At 42.2% G+C, this 12,898-nt stretch overlaps 1 protein-coding gene across 7 annotated transcripts in view; it reads right to left on the reverse strand.

Moving 5' to 3' along the window:
- Positions 1–12,898, reverse strand: part of ASPH (aspartate beta-hydroxylase) — a 222,074-nt gene that overhangs the window by 137,366 nt on the left and 71,810 nt on the right. For 5 of the 7 annotated variants that reach the window (XM_060610597.2, XM_060610599.2, XM_060610598.2 and 2 more), the window contains 6 exons: positions 10,331–10,405; positions 6,037–6,162; positions 2,308–2,340; positions 1,240–1,296; positions 705–755; positions 219–251 (listed from right to left, as the gene is read on the reverse strand). In XM_060610597.2, coding sequence (XP_060466580.1) covers positions 219–251; positions 705–755; positions 1,240–1,296; positions 2,308–2,340; positions 6,037–6,162; positions 10,331–10,405 — 375 coding nt within the window. The remainder of the gene's footprint in view (positions 1–218; positions 252–704; positions 756–1,239; positions 1,297–2,307; positions 2,341–6,036; positions 6,163–10,330; positions 10,406–12,898) is intronic. The other 2 variants (XM_060610603.2, XM_060610601.2) reach the window with 1 other exon arrangement.

The following is a 12,898-nucleotide window of genomic DNA, read 5'->3' on the forward strand; positions in this document are numbered from 1 at the left end:
AACCATAAGAGACTCTTAAAGACTGAGAATAAACTGACGGTTGATGGGGGGTGGGAGGGAGGGGAAAGTAGGCGATGGGCATCTAGGAGGTCACCTGTTGGGATGAGCACTGGGTATTGTATGGAAACCAATTTGACAATAAATTTCATATTAAAAAAAATAAAATAAACACTCAGCCAGAGGAAAAAAAATTAAAAAAAAAAGAAGTGTTTTCAAACCTGGTTCATCATAGTCTTGGTATGTAATGTCATCTGCAAAAAAGAGAATAAAACCAAAGTAAGTATTAAATGAGTCATTCAGTGTCATTGCTTAGCTAAAAAACACAACTTAATCTCAAACACAGAATTCTATTCCTTGCAATATTAATGTCTGCAGTCAGTGATCAGTGTCTCTGCCCAAAAACGAGACAAAATGACAACTACATTATTTTCATAAAAATCCGTCAAACCGGCAGAAAGCACAATACGCAAAAAGGAGCATTAATGATTAACATCCTATTTTGCGGTGCCAGTGTGGGTGAGGCAAAATATGAAAGCCTGATATATTTTTAATCATCTAATCTCATTACAAAGCAAAAAGACTTGTATTAGGTGTTAAAATTCCTCCTCTGACACCTTTGAAAGAAAAATCACCGTGTTACCACGGCACTGCAACTGTAAAGCCTGAAGTGATGTTTACCGTTAATGAAAATATTCGTCTGATACCTGCATCATGGTATGTTCTCTCCTCGCCGCCTGCTACTGGTTCCATGGGATCTAAAAGGAAAAAACACACACCTCTGCCAAACATGAAAAAACCGAACACATTACCAGACACCATTCTAAGGTATTTACAGATTAATTCTCATCTTCACAACTGTGTAAGATAGGTGTTCTCATTATCATTCAATGAAGTTTAAGCCGAATAAAGTTCCATAATTTGCCTCATCACAAAGATGGGAAGGAGCAGAACCAGTCTGGCTCTACCACACCATGCTGCCTTGTTAACGTCCCAGTATCCTTTCCAGTGTCCTGTCTACAAAGAGCAGAATCCCAACAGTGGTTTGAAACACACATCTCCTTGTTTCCTCATTCGCGCAGGTAATATTAAACTATGTTCAGAAATTTCCATAAATGTCTGGGCAATCAAGAATGGTTATGAGTATTATAAAGAGCACTCTGAGTTGAATCAGAGTGAATCATTAAGCCTGGGGGAAAATGGCCTTGGCCAGTGCTTCACACAGAAACACATATCACAAACCTGGATTGTCCTGTTCGTACATCATCTCCTCCGTATCCTGGTTATAGACCTGTGAAGCTATAAATTAAGAAATGATGAGGAAACTTCAAATATGTCTAAAGAAGGATTACACTTGATATTCAAAATAGGTAAAGCACAGTATCTAGTAATGACAGAAGTATAAAATCACATTATAACGATGCTCCCATTTATATTCACTCATGGAACACCCAGGTACTACCTTTGCTAGATGCCTAATAGAAAGCTGAGTAAGACAGGACCCATCATCAATGGGTTTCTAATCGAACCAAAATGGCGAAGCTAATATTCTCACTTAAATTATGCATATCAACTGTATTCAGCAAAAGACTAATGAGGCAGAGACAGACAGACAGACAGACAGAGACCACAGACCTAGCAGTACAGGTGAGCCTTCCTCCCAGCCACTCAGCAAGCACCTGCCGCAGAGTGTGCCTGAATAGGCATACAAACATTTCCTAGCCCCTTACACTTGAACTTAAGACCTGAGTACTCCCAGACTGCAATATAATTCTAGTATTTACAGATTTATATTGTTCAGCAATATAGGTCCTAAGTGACAGCCAACAATATGACGTGGTCCTCGAGCACATAAAGAGGGATCTACTTCAACACTGGAAGAAAAACTGGCCAACACAGGCTTACCAAAAGATGCCCATCTCCAATACGGCCATATCTTCTGGGCACGTGTGACCAGTGACATTCCACAATTCTGACCTTTCATGGACTTTGTAACTTAAGATTACAAAACATGTACTTCTATTGTATCTTCTGACCTAGTAATCCCACTACTGGGAATTTATCTTCAGGAAACAGACTTCAAGAGCACAAAAACTAGATTCACAAAGAAACATATATATGAAATTATGATACAATACATGTATGCTATATATAACAATTAGCTATATATATTGCACACATTTTATGATATATTACAAAATACAATAATAAATAATTATAGATAATACATTCTCTCTCTCATGATGTTCTTTTACAGGAAAAGACTCATTCTAATAAAAAAAAAAGAACAGTATTAAGTTTAAATCTCACCTGTCTCTTCTACATGGTAACTATCTTCAATTTCTGGAAAGAAGAACATCAAATCAATAGTGCTACTTTCATAAAACTGTACGTATATATTCCGCAGATGTATATTCTGAATCTATGCTTATCATTGATTTTATTTTGAAAGTAAATATTAAAATAGAACACGAAAATACCTATTAACTGTCTGCTAAACACTTTATCTTTCACAAGAACTACACTTAGAAACGCCTACATTTTCTCTTCAATCCACTCAATACCACCATAACCTGGACTAACGAGGAGACAGAATAACACAGGGACAAGGCTGGACCCAGGAAAGGGGCGAATTCCTAGTCTACTTCACGTTCCACTGCGGTGTCCTATTCTCTAGAGCAAAAGCACACTGTCTACAGATGGGAACATGAGGAAGAACGGAGGAGACTTTCTAAGAGGGGGAGCTGAAGAGCAACTGTGTTCCTAACTGAACCCGCACACCCCCAATAGCAAAGTGCTACCAACACAGGGTCCTCACTACTCCTGTGACCCTTGCTAATGCGACAACTACACAAGGTATAAATATTTTTAATTTCTGAAGACTTTTAATAAACAACTTTTAAGTTCACACTGAATCTATGTTCCAAATTAAGATGAAGTCAGAAAGTAAGGTTTTCTCAATTTATAAACTTTTTAGAAGTATTTCTTTCTACTCCCAATCTATAACTCCTAACCTCCAAAATATCAAATTCCTTATGTTTCAGATTATATGAGTGTCTTAACTGAAATCTGTTATATAAGCAGCATCTAAGACACCAAAATTCCGAGGACCTGTTAACCTTCCTGAGTCATCTTGGCCAAAGACAGGAGGGAGCAACAGATACCAGGGAAATGTGGAAATCATTTTATCAGCATCCCTACTCAGCAGTTAGAAACACTGTTTGTTCCCAGAGAAATTTTAACAGACGTGACAACTAAAGGTCCAAAGTTCTAAAGCTGGTCTATAAATGCCTATTTTTGATATACAGTGCGGCTGAATTCAAATACAAGCTCAAAAGCATTTTGAGTGTACATTTTTCACAGAAAATTCTGTGTTATATACAACTTTGCAGGTTGGTATGGAAACCAAACCATCACTGGTAACATTACTTCTACGGAAAAGTGTATTTCCAACCTCGACAACAGGCACGAATGTTAAGTTTCTGGAAATACATTCATTCATAAATCAAGAACTTCTTGCTTCTAAAGTAGTTTCCCAATACATTGAATGTTGTGAAAAGTAGATATACTTTACTTTTATGCTTTAAAAAAGTCCTAGGAACCATTTACCAATTGTATTGTGACCAGGCTATCCCTCCACTCAATTTTCAGCCTGCACAAGGGCTATGGCCCCACCTGGTTCCCACTGGCTATGAGCACAGGTGTGCAAGGCTGAGCTTGTTCATACCCACCAGAGCAGGATGTGAAAAAATAAACAGCCTGGCCACACTTTCACTCGCTCCCGGCTGTACTTTGATATGATCTGGCGACCTTTTACAATTATCCATTTTCGGGGCCCCATACCCCAAACATTACAATTCACTCTGTGTAGAGTGTGTCACAAGTATTCTTTTTAAAAGCTCTCTAGGTGATCTGAATTGCATCTAAGATTGAACACCATGGGTAGGCATATCAGTCAACCTTATGTGGACCATATTTGCATTCTCTCTTTGAATCCACGGCTCTATGGCTATGGTTCTAGACCTTCTTACCTTGATTGCTGCTATGGATTTCATTTATTACTTGTTTCTCACAGTCTGCCTACCTGTTAAGACTCGATTTAGGCTTGGCTAATCCCTGAACCCTGCCAGACACCTCTGATCCAGATCCTCTGTGGCTTGTGGTCGTGTGTCGTTGCCTGGGTCCTAAAGCAACTCAACCACGGGCTCTGATGGTTATTATATGGCGGGACATGATGCGCTATATGGTTGACTGGGGGCGGGTGCTGTCGCCCTTTTTCTTCAGTTTGACTCTTCAGAAATGAAACATGCATCTTAAACGATGTTTCAGGGGATTCCTTTTAAGTATAAAATTATATACACGCCATTATATCATTTGTATGTTCACATATGCTAAGTAAAACAACATCAATCAATCAGAGTACAACACTTATGGATTAAAATCTTTCGGGGCACTAGCTGGCTCAGTTGGTAGAGCATGTGACTCTTCATGGCAGGGTCATGAGTTCAAGCCCCACATTGGGCATAGAGCTTAGTTAAAAAAAAAAAAAGTAAAAATGTTAAAAAAAATCTTTCATGAACTCATTAAAGTCTTAAAGGGCTACTTTAAGAAAAAAGAACAGAAAATAGATACCGTGAGAACAAAACACGTGTACTTGTTTAACAAGGCTTCAAATAATTGCAGTAGGGTCACATTAAGGCATAATAGAGCACAAAATCTATGAAGAAACGTTTTCACCATCACAGAAATGATTTCTCTCTATAGGGCAACAGTGAATGACGACAGTCTAATCTGCCTTCTGCAAATGATCCAAGGTGAACTACACAACTGGTATTTAGCCAGCATTTAACTTAAGATACTGATATAGGACAGATGTCACCAAATCACGGTCTGTAGCTCAGAGTAAGCCTGACTCCTGACTTTGCAAATAACGTTTTGCTGGAACACAGCCATACTTACCCATTTAGATACTGTTCAGGGCTACGTTGCACTACGACTGCAGGGCTGAATAGTTGCAATAAAGCCTACATGGTCTGCAAAGGCTAAAGTATTGATCCTCTAGCTGTTTACAAAGAAAGGTTGTCAATGCCTGGTTTAGAGGCTAAGAACTGTGTTCTATAAACTGTGATTATGGAGTTTATGTTAGAATAAGAGCCTGTGATAGACAGCCAAGTAAAATATTTCATCAATTTTCTGAATTTCTTCTAATACACGACACTCCAGGAAGAAATATACAGTAAAAGTAACATGCTAAAGTATTTCACTTACTTTCTATAAAGAATTTGTATATCCTGGCAGTTTCCTTAAAAGTGCTTTGACTCAAAGTTGGGATATATATTTATTTTAGGGGAAAAATTAGTTGTTTTTTTTGGAGGGGGGAGGATTAGTTTTCATTGAACTTTTCAGCTTCAACTTAAAAATAAACCATATAGGGGCGCCTGGGTGGCACCGTCGGTGAAGCGTCCGACTTTGGCTCAGGTCATATCTCACGGTTCATGAGTTTGAGCCCCGCGTCGGGCTCTGTGCTGACAGCTCAGAGCCTGGACCCTGCTTCCAGATTCTTCCTCTCTTTCTCTCTCTCTGCTCCCCCCCACCCCGCTCTCAAAAATAAACGTTAAAATATATATGTGCTTGCATGTATATGTATATGTGTATGTGTATGTATATGTATACGTATGTGTATATATATAAACCAGATAAAAATTAAGTATTTGTTTTAAAGATATTCATGAAGGGGTGCCTGGGTGGCTCAGTCGGTTGAGTGTCCGACCCTAGCTCAGGTCATGATCTCTCAGTCCGTGGTTTGAGACCCACATCAGGCTCTTGTGCTGACAGCCCAGAGCCCAGAGCCTGCTTCGGATTCTGTGTCTCCCTCTCTCTCTGCCCCTCCCCGACTCATGCTATGTCTCTGTCTCTCAATAATAAATAAATGTTAAAAAAAATCATAATAAAAAACTAAAGATACTCATGAAAACTTCAATAACGATAATGAAAATTGCCTATCGTGTTTTACTCTGAAACCAGAGACATGTGTTCTACCTTCATGAAATGCTCCAGTGTCCAGAGGCTCAAATCTATCATCTGTGTCACTTCCTATAAGGAAATCATCATCTTCCAGCGGTGGTTTTCTGGCTGGTCCCTCCTCTTCTTGCTGCACATCGTCTCCTTGAACAATGATAATGAACAAAGCGTCACGGGTCCGCCACGAGGGTCCACAGGCAGCAGCTGACACAGGCACATGCCCCCTCCTGCTGCCGGGCACTCCCTAGCCCCCGTCTGGTCCACGGCACATGCCGTTGCCCACTCTGAAGCTCTGTCCTCACTCCGGTCAAGTGCTCGTCCACCTGAGCGGGGGACAGACCCTTCTCTCACTGGAACGTGAGCTCACCAAGCACAGAGACCTCCTCTATTTTATTTACTATGTATGCCCAGCATCCAGGGCCTGTGCCCAGCCATGTGAAATGCTCAGTAAATATTTAATGACTGAATAAATGAATTCACAATTATTAATATAGCTGCCTCTTCATTTATCACTAGGTTAGAGAAAAGGTCACCCTGTGACCTCCCTCATTGAGAAATGGCATAAAATTCCATGTAACAATCTTAACTAACTACATACAAATATTCTATTGCAAAGAACACCTAGACACCTCTCTAAACCGTATGCCAGGTCATCCGCGTTAGGTCACCTGTATTATACTTTGCATCTAAAGATTACTATGTTTAGCCTGTAAGTCATGCAGAAATGCCCGTTTTTCTCTTCTGAGACTTTTATGACATACTGAACTGTTCTGCTTCTTTTGTGTAGATATTGGATATGCTACATTATCCTGCTGCAATGTGGTTTAGCTTTCCAGTATGGTGTAAGAAATTCCCCCAACGGTAACTTGACATGGCTTCAAGCACAGAACGTCCTGTACGTAACGCTCTAGGCAAACAACTCAAGCGACTTAGCTGGGCAGGGCAGTACGGTGGTTGGGAGTGTGAGGTCTGGAATATATGAGTCCAGATTTAGTTTTGCCACACCAGCTGTGCGACCCCGGAGAAGTTCCTTACCTACTCTGTGCCTCAGGGTTTGTTTCTATGAAAAGGAAATAATAAGAATACCTACATATAACACCGTCGTGAGGACTCAAGCACTTAGAAAACTGCCTAGCCCATAATAAGCACTTAGGTGTTATTGTTCTTGTTGTGTCATTATTTTTATCATCATCATTGTAATAATATTACTATTTCTGCTGCCACTGAGGTCTCCTCAAACACTGCAGGAAGGAGGGCTTCCTTCCTTCACTTTCAGTATGACCCGGCGATGCTCTCAAGCGTCACTGAACTACGTGGGCCCATGTATGTCCACACTACGTGTTTTCTGTATTTCCATCCCAGCCTGCTACGTTGTTCTCCTCATTTCAATTTTCTGCTGCACGCCAATCACCCATTCCAATTCCTGTCACTGACTTTACCATGTTCCTTTTTCCGTATTCTTTCTGAGCACATTGTTTTTTCCTCACTCTTATGTCACCCAGTGCAACTGCATGGTTTTTACGTGAGCAGGATTTAGCTCTCTCAGTCACCGCTGCTTAATGGAAAGTCCCCATTTTCAGTAGGGAAACCCAGTAAACAGCACACAGTGACAGCCTGGTATGAGGAAAACAGTTCCCTGAAGGCTGGCTACAGTTGAGGCACTGCCCTCTGCAGCCGTTAGGTACTAATATCCCACTTTGAAGGACGAGAAACTTGGCTACAGCCACACAGCTAGTAAATGGCAGCTGCAGGATCTGAAACACAACAATGAAATACAGAATATTGTAGACAGAGAGTCTACTGCAAAGAAGGCGGTCAGGGAGGCCACGTTTGGTCGGACACGATGTGAAGACTGGAACACACACGTGCCAGTAAAAGATGTAAGTACCAAGGCCCCGAAGCAGGGATAGACTTGGGGATGCCAAGGAAAGGAGGGAAGGTCGTCTGGGCTCAAGAAAAGCGACTGAGGGGAGAAAAAGACCAGGCCACATAAGGCACATCACACACACACCAAACACAGCCCCAACTGGATGCTACCGCAGCAGTCACGCAGGAGGGGACGGTGACGCCGACACACTGCAGTCCAGATACGTGCTGGAGGCAAAGCCTGCAGGACCTGCCCGGGGCTTACACAGGAGGCGAGAAGAGGAGACAGAAAAAAAGGAAACACCCCGGTTTTTAGCTTAAGCTACTAAGGGGAGGGGAGACCATTACCTAAAATACAAAAGAGTGGAAGAAAAGCGAAATCTGGGGGGGGAGTGAGGGGAGAACTATGAAATGTAAAGGAACCGAGAATTCTGTCTTAGGTACATTTTGAGTCTGAGACACCCATAAAACATGCAAATGGATATGATAAACCGGGAGCTCAGAGGAGAGACAGGGCTGCACACAAAGGCTCAAAAACAACACAAAAAACATGTACGGCCATGGCCTCTGTGAATTCCTAAATAAAGAAGAGAATAAGTCCAAGAGGAAGGCTTGGGGCCAGAAACCCGGGCATGGGAGACTTGACTGCTCCCCTTCTGTCTGGCTTCCTACACCCACCTGCCTAAATGTCTACTATGTCTGCCCACACTTCTCTCTCCCCAGCTGTGGCTAAATTTGGTTTGAGTGACCATCTTGAGCCCCTTGGATCCCCAGTGCAGCCTGCCATCTCATCCCCCCCCACCCCCCACCCCGGCACACTCCCCCCACGTGTGCTCACGCTGCAGAGAGAAGCATGACACCCTCCAATGTTCACTTACTCTCCGAATCAAGTGCAAACACCCTTTCTCAGTCGCTCTCCACCTATGTAACTCCGTGTGCCAGCCACCCTGAACTACTCTGGGGTCCTCTTTTCCTCTGGACTTTCATACATGCCACGCCCATCGCTTAGCCCTACACACCCGCCTGGCGAAGCCCTACGCTCTCCATCCTCCAGCTACTAAGTCAGAATGTCACTTCTAAGAAGCCTTTGCTAACCCCAAAGTCTAGGCAAGGTGCACAGAGCCACTTACATTTCACCATTACAGCACTTACCTCATCAGACGGAAGTCACTTATTTATTTAGACTGCATCATCCTTAGGTTAGGTTAAAATTAAAAAAAAAAAAAAAAAAGACATAGGAAGGGAAAGCTTGTGTGTGCTGATAGAGGCAGGTGCGTGCTCAGGTAAAGCAACCCTCCGAGCCGAGGAGAACCTCCTAATGAAAGGACACAGGCTCCTAGACCTCGAACAGCCAAGGGGCAAAAACCTACACAACTCAGCCAAAGCTGGTCTCCCCAGCAGAGCACAGACGGAACCGGATGGGCTGCTTTACATGGAACCCCAAACACCTAAGACTGACTAAGACAGTTTAGCAGAGCTGCTAAAGCAGAGTTTCAATGATAGAGGACCGCATTTGTTTTCAAGAAACGGAATTTTTTCCTTCAGGACTCTCTTCAGCTCACACCAAACCATTAGGCGTATCGGGATACGATGTGTTCTGCCCTCTTGGAAACCCCTTCGTGAGTTACATCTTGGGGTTATCCTCTCTGCTTTTATCAAGGGATGTTTCAAGAAGCGGTCTCATAAAATCTTAAAACATGGGTTTCGAGAGTATCAATATTCTCTGTACAGGACTGCACCTAAGAAATGTCTGAGATGTAAGAGCTAGGATACCGCTTGGTATCCTCTAAGTAGATGGCGTGTTCGTTTCCTCTCTGGAAATATGACGCATATAATTAAAAAGTTTCTCCTTTTGCTTTGGCGACCACCCAAGCGTGCAGCAGAGTTAGGCTGACGACAGCACCCAGATAGCCCGTTACCACCTGCCTGGTTCTGTTCCACTTTCTTCCTCCCCTTTCCTGCCATCTGTTCTTGATGTCTCACTGGTCTGGACTTGTTTAGTCTCATTTATCCCTACCATTTCCTTACTAAAATTTATGCAGTACGTTTCTTAACAGTAAGGCGAGGTAAAATAAAGTGAGTCTAGTGCTCTTTCAGAAATACTTGCCCTTGGGGCGGGTGGGTGGCTCAGTCAGTTAAGCATCCGACTTCTGCTCAGGTCATGATCTCAGGGTTCAGGAGTTCGAGCCCCACACTGGGCTCTGTGGTAACAACCCAGAGCTGGAGCCTGCTTCGGATTCTGTGTCCCCCTCGATCTCTGCCCCTCCCCCACTCACAGTGTCCCTCTCTCTCTCTCTCAAAAATAAATAAAACATTTAAAAACAACTCGCCCTCTGATAATTAAAAAAAAACACTTATTCACATTTAAAAATAAAGTCCAAGTCACCTATGGAATTAACCATTATGTCAGCAAGCAATTCATGAGAAAACAGATTTTAATTCATACCATGCTCTGTATACACTGCCTCATGGTGAAGGGACTGAATTTGTTCTTGTACTTCATCGTCAATATTCTGAGGACCTGAAATGATTACAAAACATAACTCAGTAGAAAAACTCTAGACGTGAATGAAAAACGTGAAACATGACATCCATGTAGACACATGCAGTTGAAGATATTTGGTTAATCAACTATGCTACCTTTTTGTGTCAGTTTACCACTTTTTTCTCCATGTTGGCCAATGTGGTAAATATGTAAGATTGGTTTTATTTTGGCAGCAGATATAAATGTTAAATAAAAACCTCCCCACGCGGAATTCCTTCAGTTTCTAACCAACAAAATTCACAGCAATGATAAAATGAAGAAAATGGGGTGGGCAAAGCTTTCAGAAAGGCGGGGGGGGGAAGTTCTGGGAAATAAAGATGAAAATGTGGAAGACGAGGTCACCACGCGTTGAAGTACGTGGTCGGCCACCGTCTGCCCTGACAAGTGAGGCCCCAGGCTGGTGGTATGAGGGCGGAGAGGGGCAGGGTTGGCTGACCACTCCCCAAAGCTGAAGGAAGACCCAACGTTGTAACTGATAATCCTTGCAGCTCTGGAGAAGCCCATCTGACAGTCAGATCCACAGAGGCAAACAGACAGAAATTACAAAATATCAGTAACGACGTTCTGACAACACCATGGCACGTACTGGATTATCAGGTTTATTACAACATCACACACAAGAAGCCATAACGACACTGACACTATTATAAATTTTCTGTGTAACAAACATCCATGTTCAGAAAACTGAAGTTGACGAGACGTGGCATCACAGACTCTGTCACGTGAAATAATGCCAACCACAGCGGTTATACTGACAAGTTAATCCTCGATGACAAAAACAGGGTAAGCTCATTTGAACGTCAGGTAGGAAAAAAGTTTAACAACCTACTATGCTAATCACACTGGTTTTGTAAACCATTCCTGAAGCACAAGAAGTACCTCCTACTTTTATAGACGTTTGTATGTCACAAAGCATTTATATACGCATTTGCATAGAATTACAGAAGGGCCTGCCAGTCTCTATTTTTCCCTCCTCGCCTCTCACAGTGCCCATGACAGCTTCCTAACCAATTCCCGGTTTTATAACTGCTGACAGCGGCATCCACATAGAATATAATATTAGTAACAGAAGTGGACTATGGTGCCCTGTTCCTTCGCTTAACCCTTTAGTGGCTTCCTCTGCCCAAACAGATGAAAATCTAACTCCTTGGAACAGAATACAAGATCTCCGCAATTCAGCTCTCACATGCCTCCCCAGAATCACCAGCTACCAGCACTGGCTTTGAACTTGGTGAGTGCACCAGGCTGTTTCATCTTTCCATGATTCCATGAGGCTCCTGCTTTCCTCTGGGAGGATTAGTAGAGGCAGAAGCTAGATTACAGTGAACTAAAAACTGAGTGGAAAGTAAGGCAAAGAAAGCAACTGTAGATTCTTTTTCCAAAAATCTGGCTAGTACGGCAAGAACACGGACTGGAGGCCAGATAGAAAGTACTGTAGAGATCGAGAGGGGGTTTATTTTATTGTGTTTTAATGAGAAGTATGTACTTATATCTGTAGAATAGGTAGACAGAGAAGAGAAAGAACCCAAAAACCTAGATAAGAGAAAGGTTGAGAAGGCAACATTTAAACTAAACCAAACACTGCCAAGAAGTTGAAAAGGATTATGAGCTGAAAACTGATGGATTTAGGACAAGTGGTCAGATAATATATATTTATACATGCGTGTACACACATACACACACACACACACACACACACACACACACACACAGTCTCTCTCTCTCTCTCTCTCTCCATATAGAGTAACGTTAACAAAAATTTTAAAAGGAGGGGCATCTGGGTGGCTCAGTTGGTCAAGCGTCTGACTCTTGGTTTCGGCTCAGGTCATGATCTCCCAGGTCGTGAGGTCCAGCCCCACATCGGGCTCTGTGCTGACAGTGCAGAGCCTGCTTGGGATTTTCTCTCCCTCTCTCTCTACGCCCCTTCCCCACTCACGTTCCCTTTCCCAATAAATAAATAAACTTTAAAGGAAAGGAGAAAGCAGAAAGAAATAGCACAACATTTCAGAGTAGATATTACCTTTAAGAAGCATGATTTTTAAAGTATAACTTTATTGAGTACAAAGTAATGTTTGAGATGCTAAATCCAAAGACACATTTAAATTAGCACTTTTGCTCCAGAGCTAGGGTAGGATTGCAGTACTTCTAAAGAAATGGGAGGGAGGCAGTAAATTCTCCTGGAATTATGATTTGAACAAATAAAAAAAATCAGAGAAGCATACTGATCTTAAAAGGGAGAAGAGAAAATCACACGTTATTCATCCGCGGTGATAAAAGCAGCCACAGCACTTCAGTTGCCAGTAAACATGGAGTGTCATACCGAACACTTCCAGTAGGTGGCGAAATGAAACCAAATTTTGGAGAATTATTAGGTAAACAGAAAATGCGCAGAAATTAAATAGTACTTTGTAATCAATATCACCGCATAAACAGGAAATGCTAGTAATGGATTCAAATTTCATTTGCCAA

This window comes from Panthera onca, chromosome F2 (genome assembly GCF_046562875.1).
Source record: "Panthera onca isolate mPanOnc1 chromosome F2, mPanOnc1 haplotype 2, whole genome shotgun sequence".
Taxonomy (NCBI): Eukaryota; Metazoa; Chordata; class Mammalia; order Carnivora; family Felidae; genus Panthera; species Panthera onca.